We start from the raw sequence: 26091 nt of genomic DNA on the forward strand, positions 1-26091 counted from the left end.
CACTTGCGATAATTAGTAGCGGTAATTGAAATTGAAGAATTTTATATATTGCTAGACTGAAATTCCAATGATTCTATTGGTAATTAATTTGTTTTGTTGTTTCAGTGAGTATGTAAGGTGATGGTTCAACAGACGGCCATATTTCGAGACAGAAAATCCTAAGTTGGATTAGGAGAGCATGAAATGTAACAAGCAGACTTGGAACCTAAAAGCGCGGGAAAAAGGCTTCAATGCGCATGACTGAAATTTTATTTAAATTGTGAAAAATTTATCATACAGCGCAAAATAAAATTATTTGCTGTTAAAATAGTGAAAATTATTTAGAAAATTGCGTCTTTGAATTTTTCAATTGATTATTATTTTCATTATTGTTGAATATGTTTATAATTAAGATTGTTTACTTTATTTAACATTTGCATTATTTAGTTTTTTAAATGGAAAACTTGTTTTTTTTTTTTATGTAATTATTCATCAATTTGTTAATTATTTATAATTTCTATATTTAATTATTGACAGCCTGACAAAATCAACTGAAACACCCATCATAATCGAAAGTCATTAGTTTGCTAGAAAACATCAAATAAATTTATTTAATATTCTAAGAATAAATCGTTAACCCTTCAGTACCCTCGCTATGAGAATTTTTCTCACGCAACAACATTCAACTTATAGGATGTCGCTGCAGTGCAAGTGAGACACTAAAAAGAACGTGGGCACTGAAGGGTTAAAATAAAAATTAAAAATTACGGTACTGTCTAAATTTATTGCCATTGCAATATTATTTTATAACCAACAGCCATTAAATTGATTTTAAATATATAATTTTGTTGATATTTAATAGTTGATTTATCAGAAAAAAAAAAAAAAAATAAATAAATAAAAATAATACTTTCAACAAAGTGTTTGTCAATCTAAATAGTCAACGTTCTTGTTGCTCGAAAAATGTTTCAATCCGAGTGAATTTTGTTGATTTTTATTACTAACTAATATTTAATATTTTTCACAACTGTTAATTTTTAACTTCCCGCTAAGAAAATCGAAGATTTTCAAAAATCGGGAAGTTATTGTTTTCACCCCGTTTTGCAAAAATCGAGTTTTCATCAGATCTCGACGTTTGAAGGTCACAGGAAGCTTTCCTGACTATCCCCGCGAGGTTGTCACTATGTGTGTGTGTGTGTGTGTGTGTGTGTGTGTGTGTGTGTGTGTGTGTGTGTGTGTGTGTGTGTGTGTGTGTGTGTGTGTGTGTGTGTAAATCGGAAATGTTTCATCAGATTAATTTTTTTGTTCCGAATTATTTATGGAGCTCAAAAAACACATCGATCGCCACCAACCGCGTGAAAATTGGTTGACTCATTCAAAAGTTATAGCAATGTGAAAATGAATAAAATCGTGTTTTATCGAACTTTGATAAGATTTTTGAGCTCGAAGAGCTAAGAAGCATAGGAAAGCTATCTCTTTTAGCTCGAAGAGTTCAAAATAACACATAAATTGTATTTTTGAGCTCGAAGAGCTCAAAAACGTCATAAGTACAATTTTAAGCGCCTAGGTATGAAATTAGCAGGAAGTTGCAGGGATGGCCTTCAGGATCCACCGTTTTCCTAATTTTTTTTATACAAAGCTATAACTGTTGTACCCAGCAATGTCTAAGACATATACTTATTTTTCCACTAAAGATAATCTATTATAATATAATTTATAATTTTGTTTGTGTGTGAACATTTAAAAAAAATTTTAATTGTGATTTTAGGAGTGCTGTCAATTTAGTTTGCAAATATGAATGAAACAATATTCATAAAATCAACTGCAGCTTAGTCTACCAAGATTAGTAATATATCCTTTTTACACGAAGAAGCCGGGGCTTTTTCATTCAAAAGTTGATAGAAGATAAAAAATTTGGACCAAAATACCGGCTTTGAGTATGATTACAGTACTCGTTAGTCTATGAGATTTTTAGCTGTGGATTATAGCATTACGTGGTAAGTAAAGTCCGATTAGTTGCTTGGATTTGGGCATTGAAAATCTTGAATTGCATCAGATCAACATGACCACCCAGGAGGTTTTAATGACAATAAATGATACGAGTCTTTACTTTTATTTATTTTAATTTCCTATTCACATATGTGCAGGTACCAGGAACTCATACACCTGCAGAAGTAATGATCTATCGTGCTCTTGTCTAATTGCTGTCAAAACAATATGATTGAGAAGCTTTATAAAAGACTGATTGATTGGTTTTATTCACTATGTATGAAGAAAAGTATTGTTACGGAGATTAATGATATTCTTATGTTAGAGGTAATTACCTCTAAAAAATATTTTTTATTACTCAATACGTTTGTTAATTCTTTAAAACTTTTAAAAAAAATATGATTTTACAAATCTCTAAATACGTTTTTTATGATTTTTAAATCAATATCAACGATTTTTTTATTTTTATTTCACAAAAAAAAATAAAGATTTTACTCAGCTGAGTTTTTTTTATTAATTTTATATAATCATATATGAATAAGATGCTTCTCGAAGTGAATTTTACCTTGGAAGGAGCAAATCAATTGAAAATTACTCACTCCCCATTCCTCCACGCAACTTTTTTTTCGGTGTACAGGTTTTTATCATTGTTCCGTGTAAGAAAGTATGGCGGGCCTAAGCTTGGCTCAAGTCAGGCCAAACTGTGTAGAACTCTAGGCCAGGCTTGTAAGCCAGAGTTGGCCCAGTCTTGGTTTAAGTCTGGAATGATAACCCTGGTCCAACTTACTGTTGCTGCAACAGGAGGCAGCCATGTTACAGCAACGTGATAAAATCCTGTTGCAGCTACAGGATTACTATTGTTGTTGCGACTTAATAATAAAATATAGTTACTATACAATATACTATCGCGGATATGTAACAAAGTTTTTATAAAGTAATTTAAAAAGTAATTATGAAGTATCTACTTCTATAAATTTTTTTATAATTCTTATAATAATCATTGATAACAATTATCAAATAATTATTTAACTATCGAAAAATTAACTTTTAACAATAATAATATTAGTAATAAAATTTTAATAATTTTTTCGGGAATCAACGTAGTTTCGTCCAAAATCTGCATACTACTCGTAGGGCACTCAGTCGATATACTGGTCCAGCTTTTCTCCATGATTCTTGAGTTTCCAGTGCATCAGCCCAAATAGATATTCCGTAAGTGAGCACTGATGTGACTACTGATGACAATAGTAGCCTCCTGCTCTGCATTGGGCCTCCGATGTTAGGCATCAGCCGTGCGAGACTAGCCCTCACTATTGACGCTTTGGCACTGACGTGTTCAACCTGCTGCTTGAAGTTGAGTCGGGCATCCAGCATCAGATAACGGATAAATGGTTGTGATGTGATTTCTTGTTCTCCGACTCTTAACTCGATAGTTTCGACCGTTTCTCTACTAGTGATGAGCACTGCCTCGGTTTTATGCTTGGCTAGTTGCAAGTTCACCATGTCCATCCACAAATTGACTCGTCTGAATGTAATATCAAATGCCATTTCTATCTCTTCGAGGTGCTTTGAGACGATCACGACAGCTACGTCATCCGCATATGCTACAAGTTTGACTCCCGTAGGCAATGCTATTCTCAGGAGGCCATCATACACGATGTTCCATAGCAGAGGACTTAAAACTGATCCCTGTGGCACTCCTCCGGTGATTTCGTACTCTTTCGTACCGTTCTCCGTGTCATATTTCAGAACCCTATTTGTGAAGTAGCTCGCTACCATTCTGCGAAGGTATCCTGGTACGTTTTTTTCTTCTAGAGCCCGCATAACGCAGACCCAGTTAGCGGAGTTGAAGGCATTCTTGATGTCCAAAGCAGCCACCAAGCAGTATTTCTTCTTTCCACCCTTCCATCTCGTTCCGGCGATTGCATCCTTGGCTGTATCAACAACCAATTTGATCGCATCCAGAGTTGACCGTCCTTTTCGGAAACCAAACTGGTTCTCTGCCAGGAGTGGATCGACTACAGCCTCTATTCTCTGATGAATTATGCGCTCGAATATCTTGCCGGCCGTGTCTAACATGCAGAGTGATCGGTAGGATGACGGTTCTTCCGGCGGCTTTTTCCCCTTCGGAAGTAGCACTAGCCGTTGCTGTTTCCACTTCTGGGGAAAAGTCCCTTCCTTCAGGCATGTATCGTAAACGTCCAGGAATAATGCCGGTGCTGCCCTAAGGATTGATTTCAGGGCAATATTAGGGATTCCGTCCAATCCCGGCACCTTATTATTCCCTACTCGATTGCCTGCCTCTATCAACTCGTCCAACGTGATAGTTGGGATGTCTTCAGGGTTGAGCTGCTCCAACTTGTAGGTGAATACCGGCTGTTGGGGAAACAGCGCAGTAACAATCTTCTCTAGGAGCTGTGGACACGTAGGTGATGGCATTGGTTGGCATTTCAGGTGGGTCATAACCACGTTATACGGTCTGCCCCATGGATCTTTTTCTACTTCTGCGACCAGTTCCTTCCAGCAGCGTCTTTTGCTTTCTTTAATGGCTCTGTTTAGTTCTCGACGGGCCTTTTTATACTCTGCCAACAGCTCTGCGGAGTTAGGTCGTCTGTAGCCATGCTGAGACTTTCTTCTTTTTTTAAGACACTCTGAACGTAGAATGCTAACGTGATCATTCCACCAGTGCACCGAAGGTCTTGAATTCATGCCACGTTTCCGAGACATACTGGCGTCGCAAGCCTGGGTGACTCTTCTCATTAGGTCCTTGGTTTTCTCTTCAGCAGTTTCTACGATGATCGGATCGCACTCTAGGGCTACTACTAAAGCAGTGAGGTCGAGAGATTTAACTTTCGCAATATGGTCACTGGCTGTGTAGATGTTCAATACTTTCCAAGAAAAACCTCTTCGAGCTAAGCAACTGCTGACAAATATAAGGTCTATAATTGAGTTTGCCTCTCCCTTAGTATACGTTGGCGTGTCACCGGTGTTAAGAAGGATCACGTCCAGTGTGGCCATTGCCTCGAGAAGTGCTTTTCCACGTGTATTAGTGAACTTGCTGCCCCAGTCTGCTGCCCAGGAATTGAAGTCACCATCTATTGCCACGGGAAAGTGTTTTCTTGCGTCCTCAGTTAGCCGATCAAGGAAGTCTTCAAACTGTTCATTAGAAAGACTAGGTGGTGCATAGCAACTATAGAAGTGGAGGCGATCTACCCATGCTGCTACGAAGCCGGCTTCTTTATTGTTGACTGTTCTCTGAAAAGGACATTTACCGCAGGACCAGATGAGGGCTTTGTTAGTGCTGTCGGATTCCCAGGGTTGGTTACTCAGGTGTCTATAAGGCTCACTTATAAGTGCTACGTCTGCCTCTAATTCGCGCACAGTTTGCATGAGCAGGTCATGCGCAGCCTCACAATGATTGAGGTTGAGCTGCAATATCTTCATGTTCTTGGCTTCGTTATCTTCTGGAGCGCTTCTTGGAAGACGGGGCATCTATTCGTGCCTGCATGGTGAGCCGCCTTTTCTACGCCGTGCTGTTCAATGCACAGTGCACATTTAGCTGGATTTTTACAATCAGCAATTTTGTGTCCTTCTTTTCCGCACCTTATGCAGTGCTTAGACCGGTCGACTTCGCTTTTGCACTGAAATCCGAAGTGCCCAAAGTGCCAGCATTTGAAGCATTGTATGGGTCTCTTCGTTGCTCTCATTCAGCAATTGACCCAGCCGATCCTTATTTTGCAGTTTCCCTCCAGTAATTTTTGTGCTGCAGCCGCTGGTAGTGACACTGTGGCTGTCTGCGTACCCCTAAAGGCTTTACGGATTTTGATTGCCTCTAGTGGGATTTCACAACTTTCTCCAGCTTCCCTCTTTAGAGCGGTCTGAATATGCTCTTTCGTCGTGTCGTCATCGACATCTCGGAACTCGATGGTCTCCTGTGGTCCTTTGCAGATCACTTTGGCCTCCTCCTTAAGGATGTCTGCGACAGTCTTTTGGAGGACTTGGCCTTTGTCAGTGCTCTTCCTCGAAATCGTAATCAACAAGTCGCCACTTCTGGTCTTGTCGATCTCATCTACCGTTGAACGAACCTGCTCATCTGGGACGTCCTGCTTTATGCGACGCAGAATCTCGGCATACTTTGTTTTCTCGGCCGGGCGGATGATCAGTGCGTCGGGTCTGATCCATTTGCGTGGTTTTTTCCGCTTAGGCTCTGGCCTGGGCTCCTTCGGCGGCTGCTTTGAGAGTTGCTCTCTAGCTAGCTTCCCCTTCTCCTTCTTAGACTGTACTTTTTCCCAATCGAACGCCTTCCTAGGTTCGTCACTCTGCTCTGCTACTCGTTGCGGAGGGCTTTATTTCAAGTCCTTCTTCTTTGTGACTTTGTCGGTTGGCTCTGGCGAATTTCGGTCCTTTCTCTTTCCAGGCCTTGTGTCAGTTTCACTCTTGTCCTCAGCAGCAGATTCGCCGTCACCGTCAGCTCCAGTGTCCATTGCTTCTTCCGTCTCAACATCAGTTTGAATGCATCGTCGTGATGACTGAGGTCCTCGTCCAGTTTCTTAAATCTTCCAAGAGCATTGACTACACTGGTTGTCTTGGTCTTTATCTCCTTGTGGATATTGACCTTAGTTTATACAAACTCTTGCAGCTCAATGGTCAGCTTTTCAAGGCGCTCCAGCGCTTGCGTTCTCTTCATTTCAGCGCTTGCTTAAATCACTGCTTGTTGGGCAAGAAGCCCGTTTCCACTCTTGTTTGTTTCCTGTAAATTACTCATACTTTTTGATTTACCAGCGCATCGTACGGAGTGGAGCGGGTTGTCATAACTAGGAACGGGTGTACCCTCGGAGATAGTACTCCTACCCCAGTTCCCTGAGACCTAGCCGACACTTAGCCAATCCCGGAATACACGGACGGACTAGACTCGCTCGGGGTGGTGAAGATTCCGATCTCTAACACTCACTGCGTACTTCCTGATCAAGGCCCGAAGTGGCTGGCTCCTGATCCGCTACTGCAACTTACCCCTCGGCAGAGCAAGCTCACATCAGCCGTAGCCCGCATCGTCGGAAATAATCGACACGGGTTCCGGACACTCCCAGTGAGTTACAGCAGGGAACGATCGTCTTGCTAGATCAGTTAGTGTGACCAACCCATTAAAGGGGGGGGGGAGTTTTGTCCACGAGAGCGTATTTTATTTGGCTCCTACCCTCTGTACCTCATCAACTAAGAGACCTAGTGTCATCCAAAGACAGCGAGCGTTCTCCCATCCACTACGGGGAGACGCGCCTAGTAGCAGTTTCTCCTCTGCCGCAGGTGTGTGTGTGTGTGTGTGTGTGTGTGTGTGTGTGTGTGTGTGTGTGTGTGTGTGTGTGTGTGTGTGTGTGTGTGAAAGTATGTGAACCGCTTATAATTTTTGAACGGCTGATTCGATTTTATCGTGGTTGGTGCCATTTGAAAGAGCTTGGCTAAATTTAGATTTTGAGTATAATTTGAACAGATTCGGATCAGTAGATTTTGAGAAATATTGAAAAATCTAAGAAAAAAAACTTTTTCAAATGTGGTTTTTTTTAGATAACTTTTAAAAGGCTCCACCGATCAATTCCAAAAACTAATCAGCTCTAGACAGTAAAAAATCACGTCGATCGCCACCAAGTTGGTCAAAATCAGTTGATTCGTTCGAGAGAAATCGTGAACGAAAGAAAACCGAAAAAAGTGTTTTTTCGGGATTACTCCGAAATTTTTGGTTCGATCAATTAAAACCTGTAAATTACTTATGAGGACAATAAAACTGCGACGAATGCTGCCAACCGCGTGAAAATCGGTTGATCCATTCAAAAGTTATTGCGGTTTGAAAATTCCAAAAATAGTGTTTTATGAAACTTCTATCAGACTTTTGAGCTGGGAGAGCTCAAATGCATAGAAATATTATCTCTTTTGACTCAGCGAGCTCAAATATCACATAAATTATATTTTGAGCTCAAAAATCTCAAAAATATCATAAGTGCAATTTTAAGCGCCCAGGTATGAAATTAGCGGGAAGTTGCAGGGATGCTCTTTAGGGTGAACCGTTTTTCTAATTTTTTATTTTAATTTTAAGTTATTACTGATTTTATATTCTTGTTAGGCATTAAATGATTATTTAAAAAATTTTTTTATACCATTTGTTTATAAATTTTTTATAAACAAATGAATTAATGAAATATTTTTGAAAAATTCTTTTTCACCATATTGTTAGCGTAAGAAAATTATGATTTAAAAAAAAAATTTTTTTTCTTAAAAACAATATCTTATTGTTTATAATCTTTTTTTTTATATTTTGATTGTTTAAATAAATGATTAAAGAATCATTTTTTTTCAAAATCATAATTTTCATTTCTAAAAAAAATAGCAAAAAAAAATTTTTTTTTTGTCAACAATTTATTAATTTATTTATTTAACAATTTATTATTAACAATTTTTTTTTAATTTAATTTTTTTCTAGAAAATAAAAAAATTACAAAAACAACAGCCTACAACAATATAGCAAAAAAAATTTTTTTCGAATTTTTAAAAAACATTTGGATTTCGAAGCACGAAAAAGTCCAAGCACTGACTCGATTTGTCAACAAACAAATTGCTGTAACTTTGCAACTATTGCAAATACAGCTTTCGGCCTTCAAGTCGTTTTTGTAGAGTATGAGTTAACCTTTCTTATAAATTTTAAACCTGACGTTTATCTCTTTTACTTCTCTAACTACACGCATTTATTTATAAAAATTTGCATTTTGTATTTCTTACAATGCTTATATCTCATAAACTAATAGTGTTATAACAAATATGCTTCAAGACTTTTTTGTTACCTGGTTATTAAACTATTGAAATATATTTTTTTATATTTTTAACTTTATTTGCTTATGAGATTTTTAAATTTTTTTGTAAATCCACTCTTATAATTTAGATGAAAAATATGAAAATATATCATGTAAGCAAACTATTCGTAACCTGATTGGTCGAATATATCATAAGCATGAAAATATATGCAAACTCTCAATTTGAATTCTAGTTAGTTTATAATTTCACTTTCATTTATAAGATTTTCTCATTACATAGTAACTGAATCTCCCCTCTGCACCGTAGACGATGTTTGAAATTGATCTGGCATTTTCATATCATCTTTTGCTAGGTTTTGGTCCACCCCGAGTATTCTATTTCCTCGGTACCCGACGCATCTGACGTGCAGATATGCCGGGCATTCCCCTATCCGCCACCTGGGGAGGCGCCCGATGCGGGACCCAGCAAGCCTGACACGAGATGTGTGTGTGTGTGTGTGTGTGTGTGTGTATGTATGTAAACCTTTCATAACTTTTGAACGGCTTGACCGATTTAATCGCGGTTGGTGCCATTCAAAAGGGTTCGACTAAACCTAGATTTTGAATACAAGTTGGACCGATTCAGACTGATAGATTTTGAGAAATCTTAAAAAAACTACGAAAAAAAAATTTTTCAAATGTGGTTTTTTTTTAATAACTTTTAAACGGCTTGACCGATCAATTCCAAAAACTAATCAGCTTTAAACATCAGAAAACCACGTCGATCACCACCAAGCCGGTCAAAATCGGTTCATTCGTTCGTGAGTTATCGTTGACAAAATAAATCGAAAAAAAGTGTTTTTTTCTAATTATACCGAAATTTTCGGTCTGATCAATTTGAGTTTGAATATATATGATAGAATTTGAAGACTGCGTCGAATGGTGCCAACCGTGTGAAAATCGGTACATTCATTCAAAAGTTATTGCGGTTTGAAAATTCAAAAAATAATGTTTTATTAAACTTCTATCAGACTTTTGAGCTCGGAGAGCTCAAAACTACACGAAAATTAAATATTTGAGCTCGAAAAGCTCAAAAACATAATAACTGCAATTTTGAGCGCTTAATTACGAAAGTAGCGGGAAGTTGCAGGGATGGCCCTCAGGGTCAACCGTTTTCCTAATTTTTTTTTTTTTAATTATAATTTTCATTTCTAAAAAAAATGGCAAAAAAAATTTTTTTTTAACAATTTATTAATTTATTTATTTAACAATTTGTTATAAATAATTTTTTTTTTATTTTAATTTTTTTTCTAGAAGATAAAAAAATTACAAAAACAGCAACCTACAACAATATGACAAAAAAAGATACCTCAGTGCCGGCGAGGGAAGGCGTGCAAACGGGCCTGAACTCGTCGTTATCAAGCGACCGTTTGAACAGCGGAGTAGACCCCATGGCTCTGCTGTCTAGCAATGCTAGCAAGGTTACAGGGAGTACGAAATCAGCCCAGATGGCAGAGAACGGACAGCTGAGCAACATTCCTCCAAAAAGTGGAGGACCTTTTGCTCCTGTCACTAATCAAACCTACCGAGGAAGAATCAACTCTGTACCGACCGTTACAGGCCAACAGTCACCAATGGAGAGGCTTGGCATCAAGATCGAAGAGTTAGCCGAGTTTATAAAAGACAAGAAGAATCTCCATCATGAGATTAGAAAATTGGTTAGATCTATCACTACAGCATGTAGGTTAGCCAACAAATCATCAGGCATGTCGGCCTCAACGACCCAAACAACTCCGAGTCTGACTAAAAAACCACATCCATCTTTGGTCACACCTAAAAAATTACCACAGCAAGGATAGGACAATAACAAGAAGAGGCAGTTGTCCACGCCCAGCCCTTCTTCAATAATCGACAAGCCACCACAGAAAAAGACAGCCCGGGAGGACGTCTGGACTACAGTGGACCGAAATAGGAAGAAGAAGGAAAAAGAGCATGAAACAGCAGCTCCCCCTAATAATAAAGCTCAAAACCAGCCAAGTAAGGGTGCCTCTAAGAAACCGAGGAGAAAGAAGACAAGAACTAAGGCTGTTCTTGTCCAACCAGTAGACGGCCAAACTTATGCCGGATTCCTAAAGGAAATCAAGGCCAAGGTAAGCCCTGTCGAGACGGGCGTAGACATAAAGTCGATTAAAAAGACGAAACATGGAGGCGTTCTTCTTGAAATAGCTCGAAAGACCGAAGACAGCAAGGCTTTAACCGATGCAGTAAGGTCAGCCACTGCAAACATCGGCACGGTCAAGACGCTAACACCAACAACAACGATGGAGATCCTCGACTTGGACGAAATCTCTACCCAGAGCGAAGTCCGTGAAGCACTCAAACGTGAATTCACTGACAGCCTGGAGGTCAAACGGATAAATTTGACAAAACCCACACCACGAGGAAATCGGGCAGCCTTCTGCGAAGTAGACGAGGCCAGTGCGATTAAGGCCCATATAATGATCGGTTGGGTGAACTGACGTATACGCCCAGTTGCAAAAGTAACCCGCTGTTTTAAATGTCTTAGTTTTGGACACCAAACGAGCCAGTGTGCGGGACCAAACAGAAGCAGGTGCTGCTACAAATGTGGCGGAGAGAATCACAAGGCCGTAAACTGCACGGAGAAGCCAAAATGCTTCCTTTGTGCTCCAGACAACGATGCCCAGGATGGTCTATGCCATATTTCTGGCACTGGAGCTTGCAGGGCATTCCGCACAGCACTTGCAGAAGCCAAGAGAGGGCAGAAATGACACGCATACTACAAGGCAACCTGAATAGGTCCGCCTTGGCGCAAAACCCGCTGCGCCAGCGTGTCTTTGAATATAAAATCGACGTCTGCTTTATCTGCGAGCAATATCTAAACATCGAAGGTAAAACATGGTTCGCAAAAGAAACTGGCACGGCAGCAATTTGGATTGTGAACACAAAGAACGTTACCGTCAACAACAGTGGAAGTGGAGCAGGTTTTGTCTGGATTCAAACCCCCACAACCTACTTCATGAGCGTCTATCTCTCACCTAACGAAGGGATTAGTGTGTTCCGACAGAAACTGGCAAATATAGAAGATGCGGTCACTAAGTTCAACGGCTAAGTCATCGTAGCCGGAGACTTCAACGCTAAATGGGCTGAGTGGAGCGCTGCTTTATCCGACATCAGAGGTAACGAGGTCGCTGACGTCGCGGCTAGACTCGACCTCATAGTGCTGAACACCGGGAGCACCACGACCTTTAGAAGACCAGAGTACCAAGAGTCCATCCTCGACATTTCATTGGCGGCTCCAAGGACTGCCAACATGATTGAAGATTGGACTGTATCCGAAGGATACAGTGGCAGTGCCACCAGTTTGTGACATTCAACGTTGGATTGTCATCTACTCCGGTTTCACAACGCGACCTTTCTAAGCGGAAGTGGAATGTTGCCATTTTCTTTTTTATTTTAAAAATATAAAAATTTAATTTTTTAGAGATGACCTAACGGCCATCTCCAGACATTCTCAATTTTTGAAAAGTCTATCTCAATGAAAAGTATATTATTTTTATTAAAAGATTTACGAATCCACCACAAATGACAAAACTTTTTTTTTTAATTATTTTGTCAATAACTAAACTTTTCGATTGTGATAGCCTAAAATACGTAAAATCTCATACAATAAATAAATATCTTTGATATTACATCAATATGATCGGGTTCAGAACTCGGTAATTTTAATAATTACCGAGTTTAGATTCGGCTGATTTCACGAACTACCAATTTTAGAAACGGCCATTTTTAATGATTACAAAATTTAGTATTGGCTAAGTTCATGAGGTAAAGTTTTAAAGTTTCAATATTTAGTCCGGACTAAATATTGAAACTTTTTTTTCTAGTTATTTTTAATAACTAACTTTTGGCCGATTTCCATATATATTTTATACATTTAAAATATATTTTAGATACGTTAAAAATATATTTTTTTATATTTCAGCTATATTTTTTTATGTATTTTAAAATATATCTAAAATATATGTAAAAATCGGCGAAAAGTTAGTTATTATAAAAAAATTTTTTTTGCATATTTTTTATATATTTATATATTGTTTATACATTTCATTTTTAATATATTTTAAATATGTTTTTTACATATTTCGAAATATATATATATTTTTTTCATGGGGGAAAAACTGCAGCTCTGATTATGATTTAAATTCTACTTTAACCACGGATGATAAATGAGCCGACTAAGTCGGTAAATTGAACTCTGCCTCTAATTTATTCTATCCGATTCAATGCGTTTTAGCACAAAACACTGTGTTCAAAAATTGCATTAAATCGGGTTAGTTCGCATTGAATTTCAATCTGACTTCGATTGCTGGGCCTTTCCAATTTTTAAAGATCGTATTTTTTAATAACCTCTTTTTTAATATTATGTTTTTTTAGATGTTCAAATCTTTCGTTTATTTATTTTTTAATTCATCCAATTTATCATTATTTCTTTTTTTTTTATTCGGTAATCTTCAGACTTGTAAGATTTTATGAATTCATTTTTTTTAAATTTCTGATTTTACGATTAACTTTATTTAGAGATTTCCATTTTTGAAGTTGGCTGTTTTTTAAGTTTGTATGTTTTCCTACAAGCTTAATTTACTCAAGACATAATTTACATTTTTATTATTCTAATATTATAATTTTTTACGTTTAACTTATTTTATAAACCACTAAATTTAAAATTTTCCAATTTTAGATTTTAGAAACCTCCAAATTTAGAGATTTTCATAAATCCCTAAACATAGAAACTGACTCGAATTAATGAACGCGATTGTACATGATACGCGTGACGCTGCTTTATTGTTTTCTAAAGCTAGGCATAGTATCCGACTATCGATGTAATACAGAGACTCACACATATATACATTGACTAAGAAAAACTTGGTGCACGCGGATTTTTGTTTCTCAAGTGTACTTTATACTTTTTTCTCTTTCGTTCTTTCATAGATAAAAGAAAGTATCTCTGTCATACGTTTACATTAAGCGGAACCTTTAAACGCATTTTATCTTTAAATAAAAAAAAATTTTTCAGCAAAAGTTCAGTTATTAAAAAATAAACATTAACATAAATTTAAAGGCTATTTAAAAAATATACGTAAAGTTCTTATGATTCAATTTTTATGAATCAATTGATTCATGAAATAAAGATACGACACACACTTTATTATCATAACTTAAACGAATACATTTATATTTTACTCTTGTTATTGAGAATAACTCTTGTAAATTAGAAAATTTGTCTCCCAGAATTATTCCAACATCAACCGATGATGTAGAATAATTAAACAAACTAACAGGGTTTATTATTTTACGCCCAAAAATATAAAAGTTATTAATTTTTTTTTAATTCTCTAAATTTTTTTAATCGCTGGTATGCTTGTGACATTATGAAAAAAAAATCTGGAAAACGGTTGACCCTAAAGGCCATCCCTGCAACTTCCCGCCAATTCCATACCTAAACGCTTGAAATTGCGCTTATGACGTTTCTGAGCTCTTCGAGCTCAAAAATACTATTTGTGTATTATTTTGAGCTCTCTGAGCTCATAGAAATAGCTTTTGTCTGCTTTTGAGCTCTTCGAACTCAACAGTCTGATAGAAGTTTAATAAAACAGTATTTTTTGAATTTTCAAACTGCAATAATTTCTAAATCAATGAATCGATTTTCATGCGGTTGGCAGAATTCCACGCGGTTTTTTAGAATCTATAATATACTTTTGAACACAAACTGATCGAACTGAAAATCTTAGAGAAATTTGAAAAATTCACTTTTTCCGAATTTTTTCGACAACGATAACTCACGAACCAATCAACCAATTTCCACGTTTTTGAAGGCGATCGACGTGATTTTTTGAGTTCTAATAATTATTTCATTTCGTCAAAAACGATCCGAAAATAAATCTCGAAGTTATGTGAAAAAAACACTTTTTTCGAAATTTTTCGTTTTCAATAACTCTCGAACGAATCAACCGATTTTTATGAGACTGGTAGCAATTGACGTGGTTTTTCAAGCTCAAGAGCTGATTAGTTTTTGGAATTGATCGGTGAAGTCGTTTAGAAGTTATTCCAAAAAAGCTATTTTTTGAAAATTTTATTTTTAATTATTTATGTGGGACGTTTTCGACGGACGAATTTACCACGCCTTCGTTTGAGACTGTTCACGTATTTTATTGAGTACAGGGGAAGGTGGCCTAAAGCGGGTATGTTAACGTTGAGCCGAGAAAATTTAGTATTTGCATGATAACAATAATGATTTTTTTTTTTTTGATAGAGCATTTATCGAACTTTAAAATCAATAAGCAATATTGTATAAATTTGTATTAATTAACGATTTATAATTAAAATTAAAAAACACTTCCAAAAACCGCTTTGCCCTAGAGGGGAGCCTAAAGCGTGTAATCCGTTCGGGCAAAGAGGGTTGGCACTACAATTAAGGGAAAAATGCTTATTTTAGATATTTAAATAATAATTTTAGTTTCATTTGGTATTTAATCAGTCTTCAACAATTTAAAAGATTAACTTATTAAATATAGCAATACTTCAATATAAATGACTATTAAATCGGTAACTTGTAAATAAGTTCTTTTAAAATGACAAATTATGAAGTCAAAAATTAAAAATAGTAAAAAATGTCGTTGCCGTTTAGGTTGCTTGCTCCGTTTTTCTTTTATATTTACTCACCACTCAAAAAAAATACGTATAAAACAATATCAGGGCAAAGCGAGTATCAACTCTGCAACCCGCTTTGCCCGAAAACACGTTTCTTATTTGAGGTTAGCAAATATAAATAATGCTGTGAAGCGGGAAAGAATAGGAGTTACGGTAATTATTACGTAAAGCGTTCCACATTCACATAACAGGATATTGGTAGAAAAGGATTGAGAAAGGAATGTGGAGAGGATCATCTTAATGTGAGCTTATAGAATATGCGAGAAAAAATTATTAGATAGCTCGGACTGGGATTCGAACCCAGAACCTTCCGAAGACATGTCGGCTACTCTACCATTTGAGCTATCCGGTCTATACTAAATTTATCTATATACATTAAGCCACACCGTGATGCTAACCTCAAATAATTCAAAACAAAACGTTAATATTTTTCACTTAATTTCAACTTCAATAGGCTCAAATTAATAGAAAATTATAAAGGATATAATAGGTGTATTTGTTTTTAAATAATCAGAAAATACACACCTTTAATTTTTTTAAGAAATTATTAATTTTTTTTTAATTGCGTGTAATTACGCCATACTACTTCATTAAGGCTCGTTTGGGACAGAGCGAAACTCGGAAGTACTCGGGTAACTTCGACATGTACATACCTTGTCCCTCGCGTTTCATGCGTCGGCGTACAAGCGCCTACCCGCTTTGGGCCACCTTCCCCTAGATGATAATAATAATAATAATAATAATTGTAATTGTAATTTATTGAAAGAGGCCGTAGGACGTAGTCCTCTAACGGCCAAAAGCATATACAGAGTATACAAAATATCTTAAAATTAAGTACAGATCAATATAATTTTAAGTAAAAATCAAAAACAAAAAGTGCTCATAAGCTATTATCGACAATAGAAATAGATTCTTATAATGTTAATGTTAATATTGATAGGTCTCTCAACGTCAATTTTATCACAATAATATAAATTTAATTAATCAAGATTAATAATGAATACTGAAACACAAACAGTCTACTTCAAGTCTTATACCATATTGCACAGGATAGCAAATAACTAAATTGCACTTGGTCAAAAATGCAGAATACACACTTAGAGATCGACACGCTCAGTAGCTAATAAGTGTTTATAACAACTTGTTTTAAATATTGCTAGTGAGTCAGCTTCTGTTATTGATGGCGGCAAGGAATTCCAAAAGGAAGTCCCCAGAACCACAAAGGAGTGCTGAAGAATTGAAGTACGTGGAATCGGCGCCAGAAGTGTATCAGTCCGATTATTGTCCCTATGTCTCGCGACATTATGGTTCATCCTTATTCTATCCTTTAACAAAGCATTTTTATTCATGACTAACATTCCGTAATAAATGCAGCCCATCAGGTGAAGTCGACGATGGCGAAAGCCACCCAAGATCAAGCCGCGGTCCATTAATGTGTTCTCCAAGTCGTTTACGCAGCACAAAGCGCGCACAGTTGTTCAGAGCAACTTTCAGCTTTTTCTCAAGGCCCTGATTTAGGTTAGTGAGAGAAGGAAGACAAGAAAGGTTGGCTCGACTGTCCCCATGAATCAAGAGCCGATAGATGACTAACAGCACAAACATCAATCCAAGTATTCGCATCAGCAGTGTGATTAGTCGGCTGCAGTGGAATAATATTCATTCCATTTCTTGTAAAGAAGTCTCGTAATCTAACTGCCTTATCATTATTCACTAATAAGTCCGCATTAAAGTCACCAAGGACGCACACAAACTTGTAATTAATCATTCTAGTCTCAAAGTCATCTTCAAACGTGCACATGTGGCCTGTTTTTGGCGGCCGATAAACTATAGCAACCAGAATCTTGTGCTGAGATGGACCCCATACTTCTGCGATTAGGTATTCTGGCAAAACAACCTCTCCAGCTCCAGCTGACGAGCTAAGAAGACAAGCATCAAGCTCATTCCGGATGTAGAGCGCAACTCCACCACCTCGTTTACTATGTCGATCAACACGCAACATAGCGTAGCCTGGCAGGTCGACCTGGTGATCTGAAATTGTATCACAAAGCCATGTTTCTACGACTCCTATCACATGGTATGGGTTCACCCTGAAGAACTCCTTAAATTCACAGAAATGTGCCATTAAAGATTGAGCATTAAGTGAGTAGACGTTAAGTACAGTAAGTTCAGCATTTTTAGTAGGAATTGACGTTGTAAGAGACCCGTATAGTTAAATAGCTAATCGTTGCAAGTCCGTAGAAGGCAGAATTTTTACCGGCCGATCATCTTTTGTCTTTCGTAGATAAACGGCTCCATCAGAAATCCAGACATGCTTACGATCAACACGAGGAAACTTTTTCCGCACACGATCTCTCAGCTGATGAATCTGAACTGGTTGCCGAAAGTTTACATAGACCTTGACTTCAGGTAGAGATTGACCAAGTTGCTTGGCCTTCAAATCTGGTTTAGCTTTTTTACCTTCAACAACCTTTTTGCAAATATCGCTGCTTTTTAACGAGATGATAATTGAGCGGGGTCCTGCAAGACCACTACGTCGTGAGCCTACAATGCGGCGTCTTTTTCCAATTCTGAATGCATCTACGACAACATCTCCACCCAGAGCAGGATCAAGCATTCCAACCAAAGATCTAGACAGCTTTTTAACATCCTCACCATCTTCCTCAGGTAGTCCGCTGACGACAAGTTGATGAGCAACTTGATCACAAGCAGCACGAAGAATAACAGCCTCATCAGCTGCAGACAGTTTTAGCTCGACCGCGTTTGACTCAACAGCAACAATGCGATTTTCCAGATCATTAGTTTGCGCTAGAACAGCTTTTACTTGAGCATCAGTAGCAGCCTGATTAGCGGTGAGCTTATTGAAGTCAACACGAAGCGCCTCAACTTCGGTAGCAACTTTGTTAAGTTGTGATCCAAATCCATCCATCTTCTGAGAAATCGATTGTAGTAATGAAACACCCTGGTCATCAGTAACATTACATGCAGGACAATTTATTTGCAGCTTGACTCTTGCAGTGCGCGTACTGTCAACATACAGCCTTACAACTGCACAGTCCGCATGAAAACTATGCTTGCAAGGTGCCCCTGTGGTAAGTCCCTCCGAAGAACGGTCAATATATTCATAACAGAGCACACAAGTTACCTTAGTCATGGTGACTAAAAACTTCTAAGCCAATACAATAGATAGCGCTATTTGATAATAGAGAGTTCTGCAAATCGGCCCACGTGCCTTACCTAACCTTCTCGCAAAAGTCTATGAAAAGAAAACTATGTTCTCTTATAACAATCAAAGCCTGAATGAAAAATTTAATTATCAGCGTGATCAGGAAACTTACACGAACACAACGATATTAACTGAAACTACACTAACTACTAACTACTTATACACTTTTGAAAAAACTAAGAGCACAAAAAATACGCGTATACGCTGTACAAAGGCAGTCGATTATAATAATAATAATAATAATAATAATAATAATAATAATAATAATAATAATAATAATAATAAGCGGTGCTTGCTACGTGGCCTCCAAGCGGCGCATCGCGGGAAACGCAGACCATAACACCAGGTCTGTAGGCGAACGACGTAGCCAATGCAGTGGGCCAACTACCCACTGCATTGAAATACTGAGTTACAACAAGACGTAATCTCAGAAGTGCTCTCCACAACCGGTCCTTTTCGGATGAGGACCATTCATCAGGTGGGAGGAGCACGCCGGACCCGATGAACGATGACGACCCTGGCGCTTTAAGGACTTACTTTAAGTGGACGGAGGAACTACGAGTCGACCTCTTGGTGTGCTACCAACGTAGCGAGCCGGGGGTGAGCGGTTATATGGCCCGGATGCACACTCTTTGGAGTGATATGCATCCGGAACTAGAGCATTTTACGCCTAAACACCTGCGTAATTATGCCGCTTATCTTCGGCGTAATAGAAGATCGCTTGTGCCGGATAGAAGGCAGTCTAATAGACTTTCCTTTCCGGCGCAATTACACCAAGAGCGACGCCGTTCCTCCTTGGATGACAACAATCCCTTTATAGGGCGTCAAGTTAGTATATCTAAAATGATAACTTGCTCCCCACAACAGCTAGAAGCGGTAAATGAAGATCTCCGTGCAAACATCCTGGAGGATTCCACCCTGCTCACTGTGAGCCAGGTTGTGTATGATGCAGCAGTTTCGGCTTTTCCGAGAGAGAGACATTGTCTCTCGATCGAGGCAAGGTTGAGACAGCGCATCTCACAACTTGGACTCAAAATTGACAGATCCCGGAAACAGGTCTCCCGCATTCAGTGTGTGATTGAGTTTGAAACAACTCAAAGAGCATACACGCCCCGAATTCGGCGCATTGCTGCTGAACTTCGGTGGCGTCATCACACACTGAATAAGAGTACTCTTCTTGTCATCAAGGAAGAGTCTCTCAATAAATTGCGGGCTCTAGTGACTGCCAAAAGTCACTAGAGAAACGGCTGAAGCGGTTGGTCGACAACTCGTTGTTTCGATCCAGCCCTTCACGCTTTCTGACACCAAAGACCGATGTTACCGGGAATTATCCAACACCTGAGCGGGTGGAAGCTTTTGGACTGAGTTGTATGGAGATCAACCAAACGTGAACGCCAATACTCCAGCTCTGCACGACTTTTAAAGCATTCTGTCGGGAACACCGTAGACAGAATGCTGATGAAGAGAGCCCTGCAGTCAGTGTGAATGAAGTTCGTTCAGCTCTAAATGGCAGCAAAATTGGGCTGCCCCGGGACCAGATGGCATAAATGTCTTTTGGTGGAAGAAGTTTACTTCTACCCACCTCCATCTGGCCCGTATATTTACATCGTACATTAGAGCTGACGAACCGATTCCAGACTGGCTCGTGGAAGGGCGAACCGTACTGATACCAAAAAAGGTGACTTGTCTGACCCAAAGAATTACAGGCCTATCACCTGCTTGAATGCGGTTTATAAAATTTTTACAAAAATTTTAAACAACCGTATTTTGCAGGAGATAGAACCTGTATGGCAACAGATATATGAACAGCGTGGCAGCAAAAGAGGCCTGTCAGGTTGCAAAGAGAACTTGATAGTTGATCGATGTGTCACACAAGATGCGATCTACTATCAACGCAACCTGTCAATGGCCTGGATCGACTATCGCAAGGCATTTGACTCAACTTCTCATGAGTTGATTTTATATCTCCTCAAATGCCTGGGGGTCAATCCTGAAATAGTGGAATGCATTCGGCGTACAATGCAGCTCTGGCGAACGCGTTTTCACATTGGAAGTGGAAACGCATTGCACATAACCGGAGTTGTAGAGTACAAACGAGGGGTCTTCCAAGGTGATTCCTTGAGCCCTCTGCTGTTTTGCATCTCACTGCTGCCTATATCTGTTGCTCTCCGTAAAACTCGTGGGTACTCTGTGGGGCCTCCGGGTGATCGAAAATACTCGATTACCCATCTGCTTTATATGGATGACCTGAAGCTTTATAGTGCTGATGAAGATCATCTACAGGCGGCTCTTAACATCGTAGCAGAGTACACGCGGGATGTCGGAATGTCTTTTGGGTTGGACAAGTGTGCGGTCGTACATCTGGCGAGGGGTAAGTGCTCTGTTACGGGTGATGATGTCGAGTTGGTAGATGGGAGCGTTTTAAGACAATTAGACGCCGGAGAGTTGTATAGATATCTAGGAATGGAAGAGCACCGCATGCATGCGGTCTCCGAAGTCCAAGCAACTCTCCGTAGCGAGTATGTTAGGAGACTCCGGAAAATTTGGTCCTCCGAACTTTCCGGTAAAAATAAAGTCTCCGCTTCTAATATGCTCGCTGTCCCAGTCTTACTATACTCTTTCGGTGTCTTAAAATGGGCCCGAAAGGATCTGCGAGATCTCGACATCAAAACCCGTAAGACTATCAACATGAACCGGAGCATGCACCCCAATTCATCAGTCGCCAGATTATACCTCTCCCGGTCCATCGGTGGGAGAGGTCTGCAGAGTTTGGAGCGGCTGCATGATCGTTTGGTCCTGGGTTTAACACACGAAGTTGTCAATTTCACTGCAGACGAGGATGACTTTCTTATGCAAATTGTTCATAAACATGAGAATGCGCATAAGGGGTCGTTCTTGTATAAGGCAGCTATATATGCAGCAAGAACCCTTGGTCTTGGAGAGATAAACGCTCTTATGGAACTCCGAAAGGAGGAATTCAAGAGCGTCATCAGGAACGCCGAGGAAAAACTACTCCTAGTGAACTGATGGACAAGTCCATGCACAGCGTGTTCTTCAAACACGTGCGTGATCATGGCTTGTCCACCCAGCTGACGTTTTCCTTCTTAAAGTCAGCTGGCCTAATGTCCGAGACTGAAGGGTTCATATTTGCTTGCCAAGATGGTGTCATTAACACTCTAGAATACCGTAGCAAGGTGCTCCAGGTGCAGCTTCTGGACACGTCATGTAGGATGTGTAAACAACACCTGGAGACGCTCATGCACCTTTTGTCAGCATGTCCTGTGCTGGCGAGAGGTGCATATATCCAGCGTCACAACGCTGCCCTGAGAGTACTGTACTACTATCTTCGTCATTACTACGGTATTGATATGACACCAGTGCTGCCTTATCTGCCAGGAGATATTCCCCAGGTTGTTGAGAATGACAGTTGCAAAATTTATTGGAACATGCCGTTTGCAACAACTCGGCGGATAGATCACAACAAACCTGATATTGTGCTCTTCGAGAAGGCTACTCGTGACATTTATGTCATTGAGTTCTCGGCCCCGGCTGAATACAACATCTCAGCCAAAGAAGAGCACAAAAGACAGATATATCAGGATCTCCTGTTTGAAATTGGCAAACTTTACCCAGGTTACCGTGTCAAGCTCGTCGTCCTGATTGTTGGCGTCCTCGGAGGGATGAAACAGTCTTTTGTATCCTCACTTGCCAGAGTTCCAGCTTGCTCATCAAAAGCTGAATTCTTGGCGGTCAGGATGCAGAAGGCTGTCATACTAGGTTCCCTCCGTCTACTTAGGAAAATGACTTTGGCCTGCTGTGATCACTAACCGCCTTGTTGTGCGGAGTGGTCCAGCAGTAATGGATGGAGCTCAGGCTGGGCCTTCGGAGAATCGGACTCCGGGGACAACCCCCCTGAGCATTTAATAACATATAATAATAATAATAATAATAAAATTGTTTACAAGAATCGACTTGTCGCCAAGATTTTTTTTTTCGATTCATACTCTCCCTGACGGACGATTGTAGAAATAAACGAAACTAAATATCCTATAGTGCTTTTTAGCATCCATGCGAAAATCCAAGTTTCGCGGTTGGTATTACAAAAATTCTTTTTTTTATCATTTTTTATCAAATGGCATGGGCCAGATTTGAAAATTAAGTATGGCCCAGTCCTGGTAACCAGGCATGGGCCAGTCGTGGTAACCAGGCTTGACCCATTGTTATCATCCCAGACTTTTACCAGGACTAGGCCAAGCCTGGCTTACAAGCTTGGCCCAGAGTTCTACATAGTTGGGCCAAGCCTGGGTCAAGCTTGGCCCCGTGATGTTTTCCTTTATGGGTCGTTAAATATTCGATCATATTCATAAATTATACTATCTATGGTCGCATCTAATTCTCTATAACCAATTGAAATAAAAAAAAAAATCACTACAAGTAATTTTGTCGATATAACACGAACGGTCACTCATTCAACTACTGAGCCCGCTCAACGCTACTTAACTTTCGAGATCCCGGTGCGCCTTGAAGTTCCTGTCTGCCGTGCTGCTATCTTATACGTCATGGCAATTTTATAAAGTACATAACGTATCAAATCAGTTTATTATAAATATAATATACAAAATTGATTTTATAATATATTTTAATACTCTTAATCTGTTAATTTTGTCCGAATTTCATTACAGTCGAGTCGTGTTATGAGCCCTCCTTGTGTCTCTCTCTTATTAACGCGAGTCTGGTTAAAAAACAAAGAAAACAAGCCGGACTCATAACGCGATTCGACTGTATAACATCACATTTATTTAAACATTAATAAAATTATGAGACAGTAACATGGCAGACCAAAAAATCCTATAGAATTTGTAATTGATTTTGTTTTTTTTATAATTACTCAAACATCATATTACACATAAATTTTGCACTTTATATAATTAAAAAAAAATTTCTTTTCCAGCGGAACATTGAAAAAAAAAAATACTATTATTATTCTCCAGACTAGATCGAACATGAACAGACATGGTCATGCATGATCAGGCTTGTGCGTATTTAACGCTCCAGACATGAACAGACATGGAAAGGTATGATCAGGTCTGAGCGTATTTAATGCTTCAGACATGAACTGACATAGATAGGTGTGATCAGGCCTGAGCGCATTCAACGCTTCAGACATGAACAGGCATGATCATACATGAATAGTTCAACCGGGAAGTTAAAAAGTAGCATTTGATCGTTTTTTTTTTTCGAGATATAATAATTTAAATATTTTCTTTTATCATTTTGAAATAGTATTTCTACAGTAAATAATTATTTGAAAATATTTTTAACCTTCCGACAATAGTAAATTGATTAAATTGAAGTACTTATATTTAACATCATTTATTATATTGTTCCCCAATAATATAATTACTTAAACTATTACTTAAACTATTTTTAGATAAATTTGGGTACTACAGTAATCTTGATTCACTTAAAATTAATATGTCTACCTTTAAATTTTCAATTACTGTAACTATATTATACTTCAAGAGTGAATGATATAAATTTTGTAGCTAATTTTTTTTCTACCTTTAAATTTTAAATTACTGTAACTATATTATACTTCAAGAGTGAAGACAAATTTTGAGAAAGGGGAGAAGAAAGGTTAAAGAGAAAGTTAGAACTACTCAGTGAGAATTTTTCAACAACTGAAAAAAATTATTCAGAGAGCTCGGACCGAGAATCGAACCCGGATCTTTTGCTTACGCGCCAAGAGCTTTCCTAGTTAAGCGATTCAAGATACTGTCCATAACTACCTTTCAGCCACCTTATAATTTTTTGTTTAACACGATAACAGAAAAATATTTATTAAAATATAATTCATTTAACTATTTAACTATAAATAGTTATTTTAACTAATGCATAGTTTAAGTTACTACAAAAGAAAGTTCAGAAAAATATATTTTTATATTTGTGATGATATAATTGAGTTAACTATGCACTGATCCTTCAGTGTGAATTTAAAAATAAATCGACATTGTTAATCGGATCGAAACTATTTATTACTAATATTTTTAGTCATTTTTTAATGAACCGCAGAATATTTGATTGAAATATTTTCGCATTATTTATATATCTTAACTTATATTATAAATCTATAATTTTAGGCGTGAAGCAATATAAACGTTTAAACAAATTTTGTCAAATTTTTAAATAACAACTGATGTGAACATTTTTTATTGAAAATAATTATCCAATCGAATGAAAAAAAATATGCGCTGAAAAAGCATTAATCATCTCTTGACTTTGTGTTTTGAAGTACAACCTCGTCATCAGAGAATTGAGTACATTATAAATGATACTTGTCTGGAAAAATATCCCTGTAAGCAATTAAATTAAATATTTTGAGGTCAAAATTTTTATAATATATATGTGATACTTACTCATCATATTGGGTATGAAGGTTATAATTAAACTGTACAAGAATAATTACATATGTTATTGTTGATCGCACAATCTAAAATTAGAAAAAATAGTCATTTATTGCAACCCTAGTGGTTTCAGTGCCACCGATAAAACTCCGTACAAAATCGCCCGAAACTCAGCGTAACGACGGATGATAAATGACAATTACAAGACACCAACTTGTGGTCGAAAACAGCACTACTCAAACCAGGTCATGTATTCTTGTGGTGGTGATGTACTTGCCATGTGGCGTTAAAAAATATAACTACTCAAACCAGGTTTTGGTAATAGGTCTCTTTACACGGTGCCATTTACCAATAGCTAGCGTATATGGGGAGTAAACTCGGAGTATTGTGTGCAGTTGTGACACATAAATACGATAGTGGTTAATTGGGATGATTACGGAGTTTGGTTGGAATTTCGCTGGTGTTCTCATAAAGTTTCCTCCGAGTTTTATCAGTATTTTTTCGGATTTTCTGTCAAGTTTAGTCGGCGTCTTTACCGAGTTTTTGTGGAGCTTTTCAGGAGTATTTTGCGAGTTTTATCGGAGTTTTCTGATTTATAATGAATGAAAAACCGAAAAAAAAACAATTCGGACAGAGCGAGACTTGAACCCGGATCATTTGGTTACACAACAAAGGCTCTACCGGTTAAGCTATCTGAGAAATTGTTCGTACATACTATTCAGTCACCTAATAAGACCCACCGAGTAATTAACACCACTGTCTATCTTACGTAAATCGATTAAAGTTTTTAATTGCTTTATGTATTGATAAAATTCTAATTTTAGTTGTGATAATATTGTTTCAGTGTATTATCAACTGTAAACTTTTGAAAATTTTTTTATATATCGTGTATTTTACTTATAAACTTTATAATATACTAGTATACGTTACGCGCGCAAGCGCGCGTGTGAATGTTGGTATGGAATTATCTATATTTTCATGCATATGATAT

At 38.1% G+C, this 26091-nt stretch overlaps 2 protein-coding genes across 2 annotated transcripts in view; one reads left to right on the forward strand and one right to left on the reverse strand.

Moving 5' to 3' along the window:
* The first annotated feature begins 1753 nt into the window (after positions 1-1753).
* The window catches only part of LOC123264311 (tubulin alpha-8 chain-like), a 146835-nt gene continuing 122497 nt past the window's right edge, over positions 1754-26091 (forward strand). The window contains exon 1 of the mRNA XM_044727540.1: positions 1754-1976. The gene's annotated coding sequence lies outside the window, so the exon portion shown is untranslated. The remainder of the gene's footprint in view (positions 1977-26091) is intronic.
* The window catches only part of LOC123264313 (putative gustatory receptor 28b), a 115722-nt gene continuing 114495 nt past the window's right edge, over positions 24865-26091 (reverse strand). Inside the window, exons 4-5 of the mRNA XM_044727542.1 lie at positions 25113-25186; positions 24865-25049 (exon numbers count right to left, since the gene is read on the reverse strand). Coding sequence (XP_044583477.1) covers positions 25019-25049; positions 25113-25186 — 105 coding nt within the window. The 3' untranslated portion in view covers positions 24865-25018. The remainder of the gene's footprint in view (positions 25050-25112; positions 25187-26091) is intronic.

Source organism: Cotesia glomerata, linkage group LG4, assembly GCF_020080835.1.
Source record: "Cotesia glomerata isolate CgM1 linkage group LG4, MPM_Cglom_v2.3, whole genome shotgun sequence".
Taxonomy (NCBI): Eukaryota; Metazoa; Arthropoda; class Insecta; order Hymenoptera; family Braconidae; genus Cotesia; species Cotesia glomerata.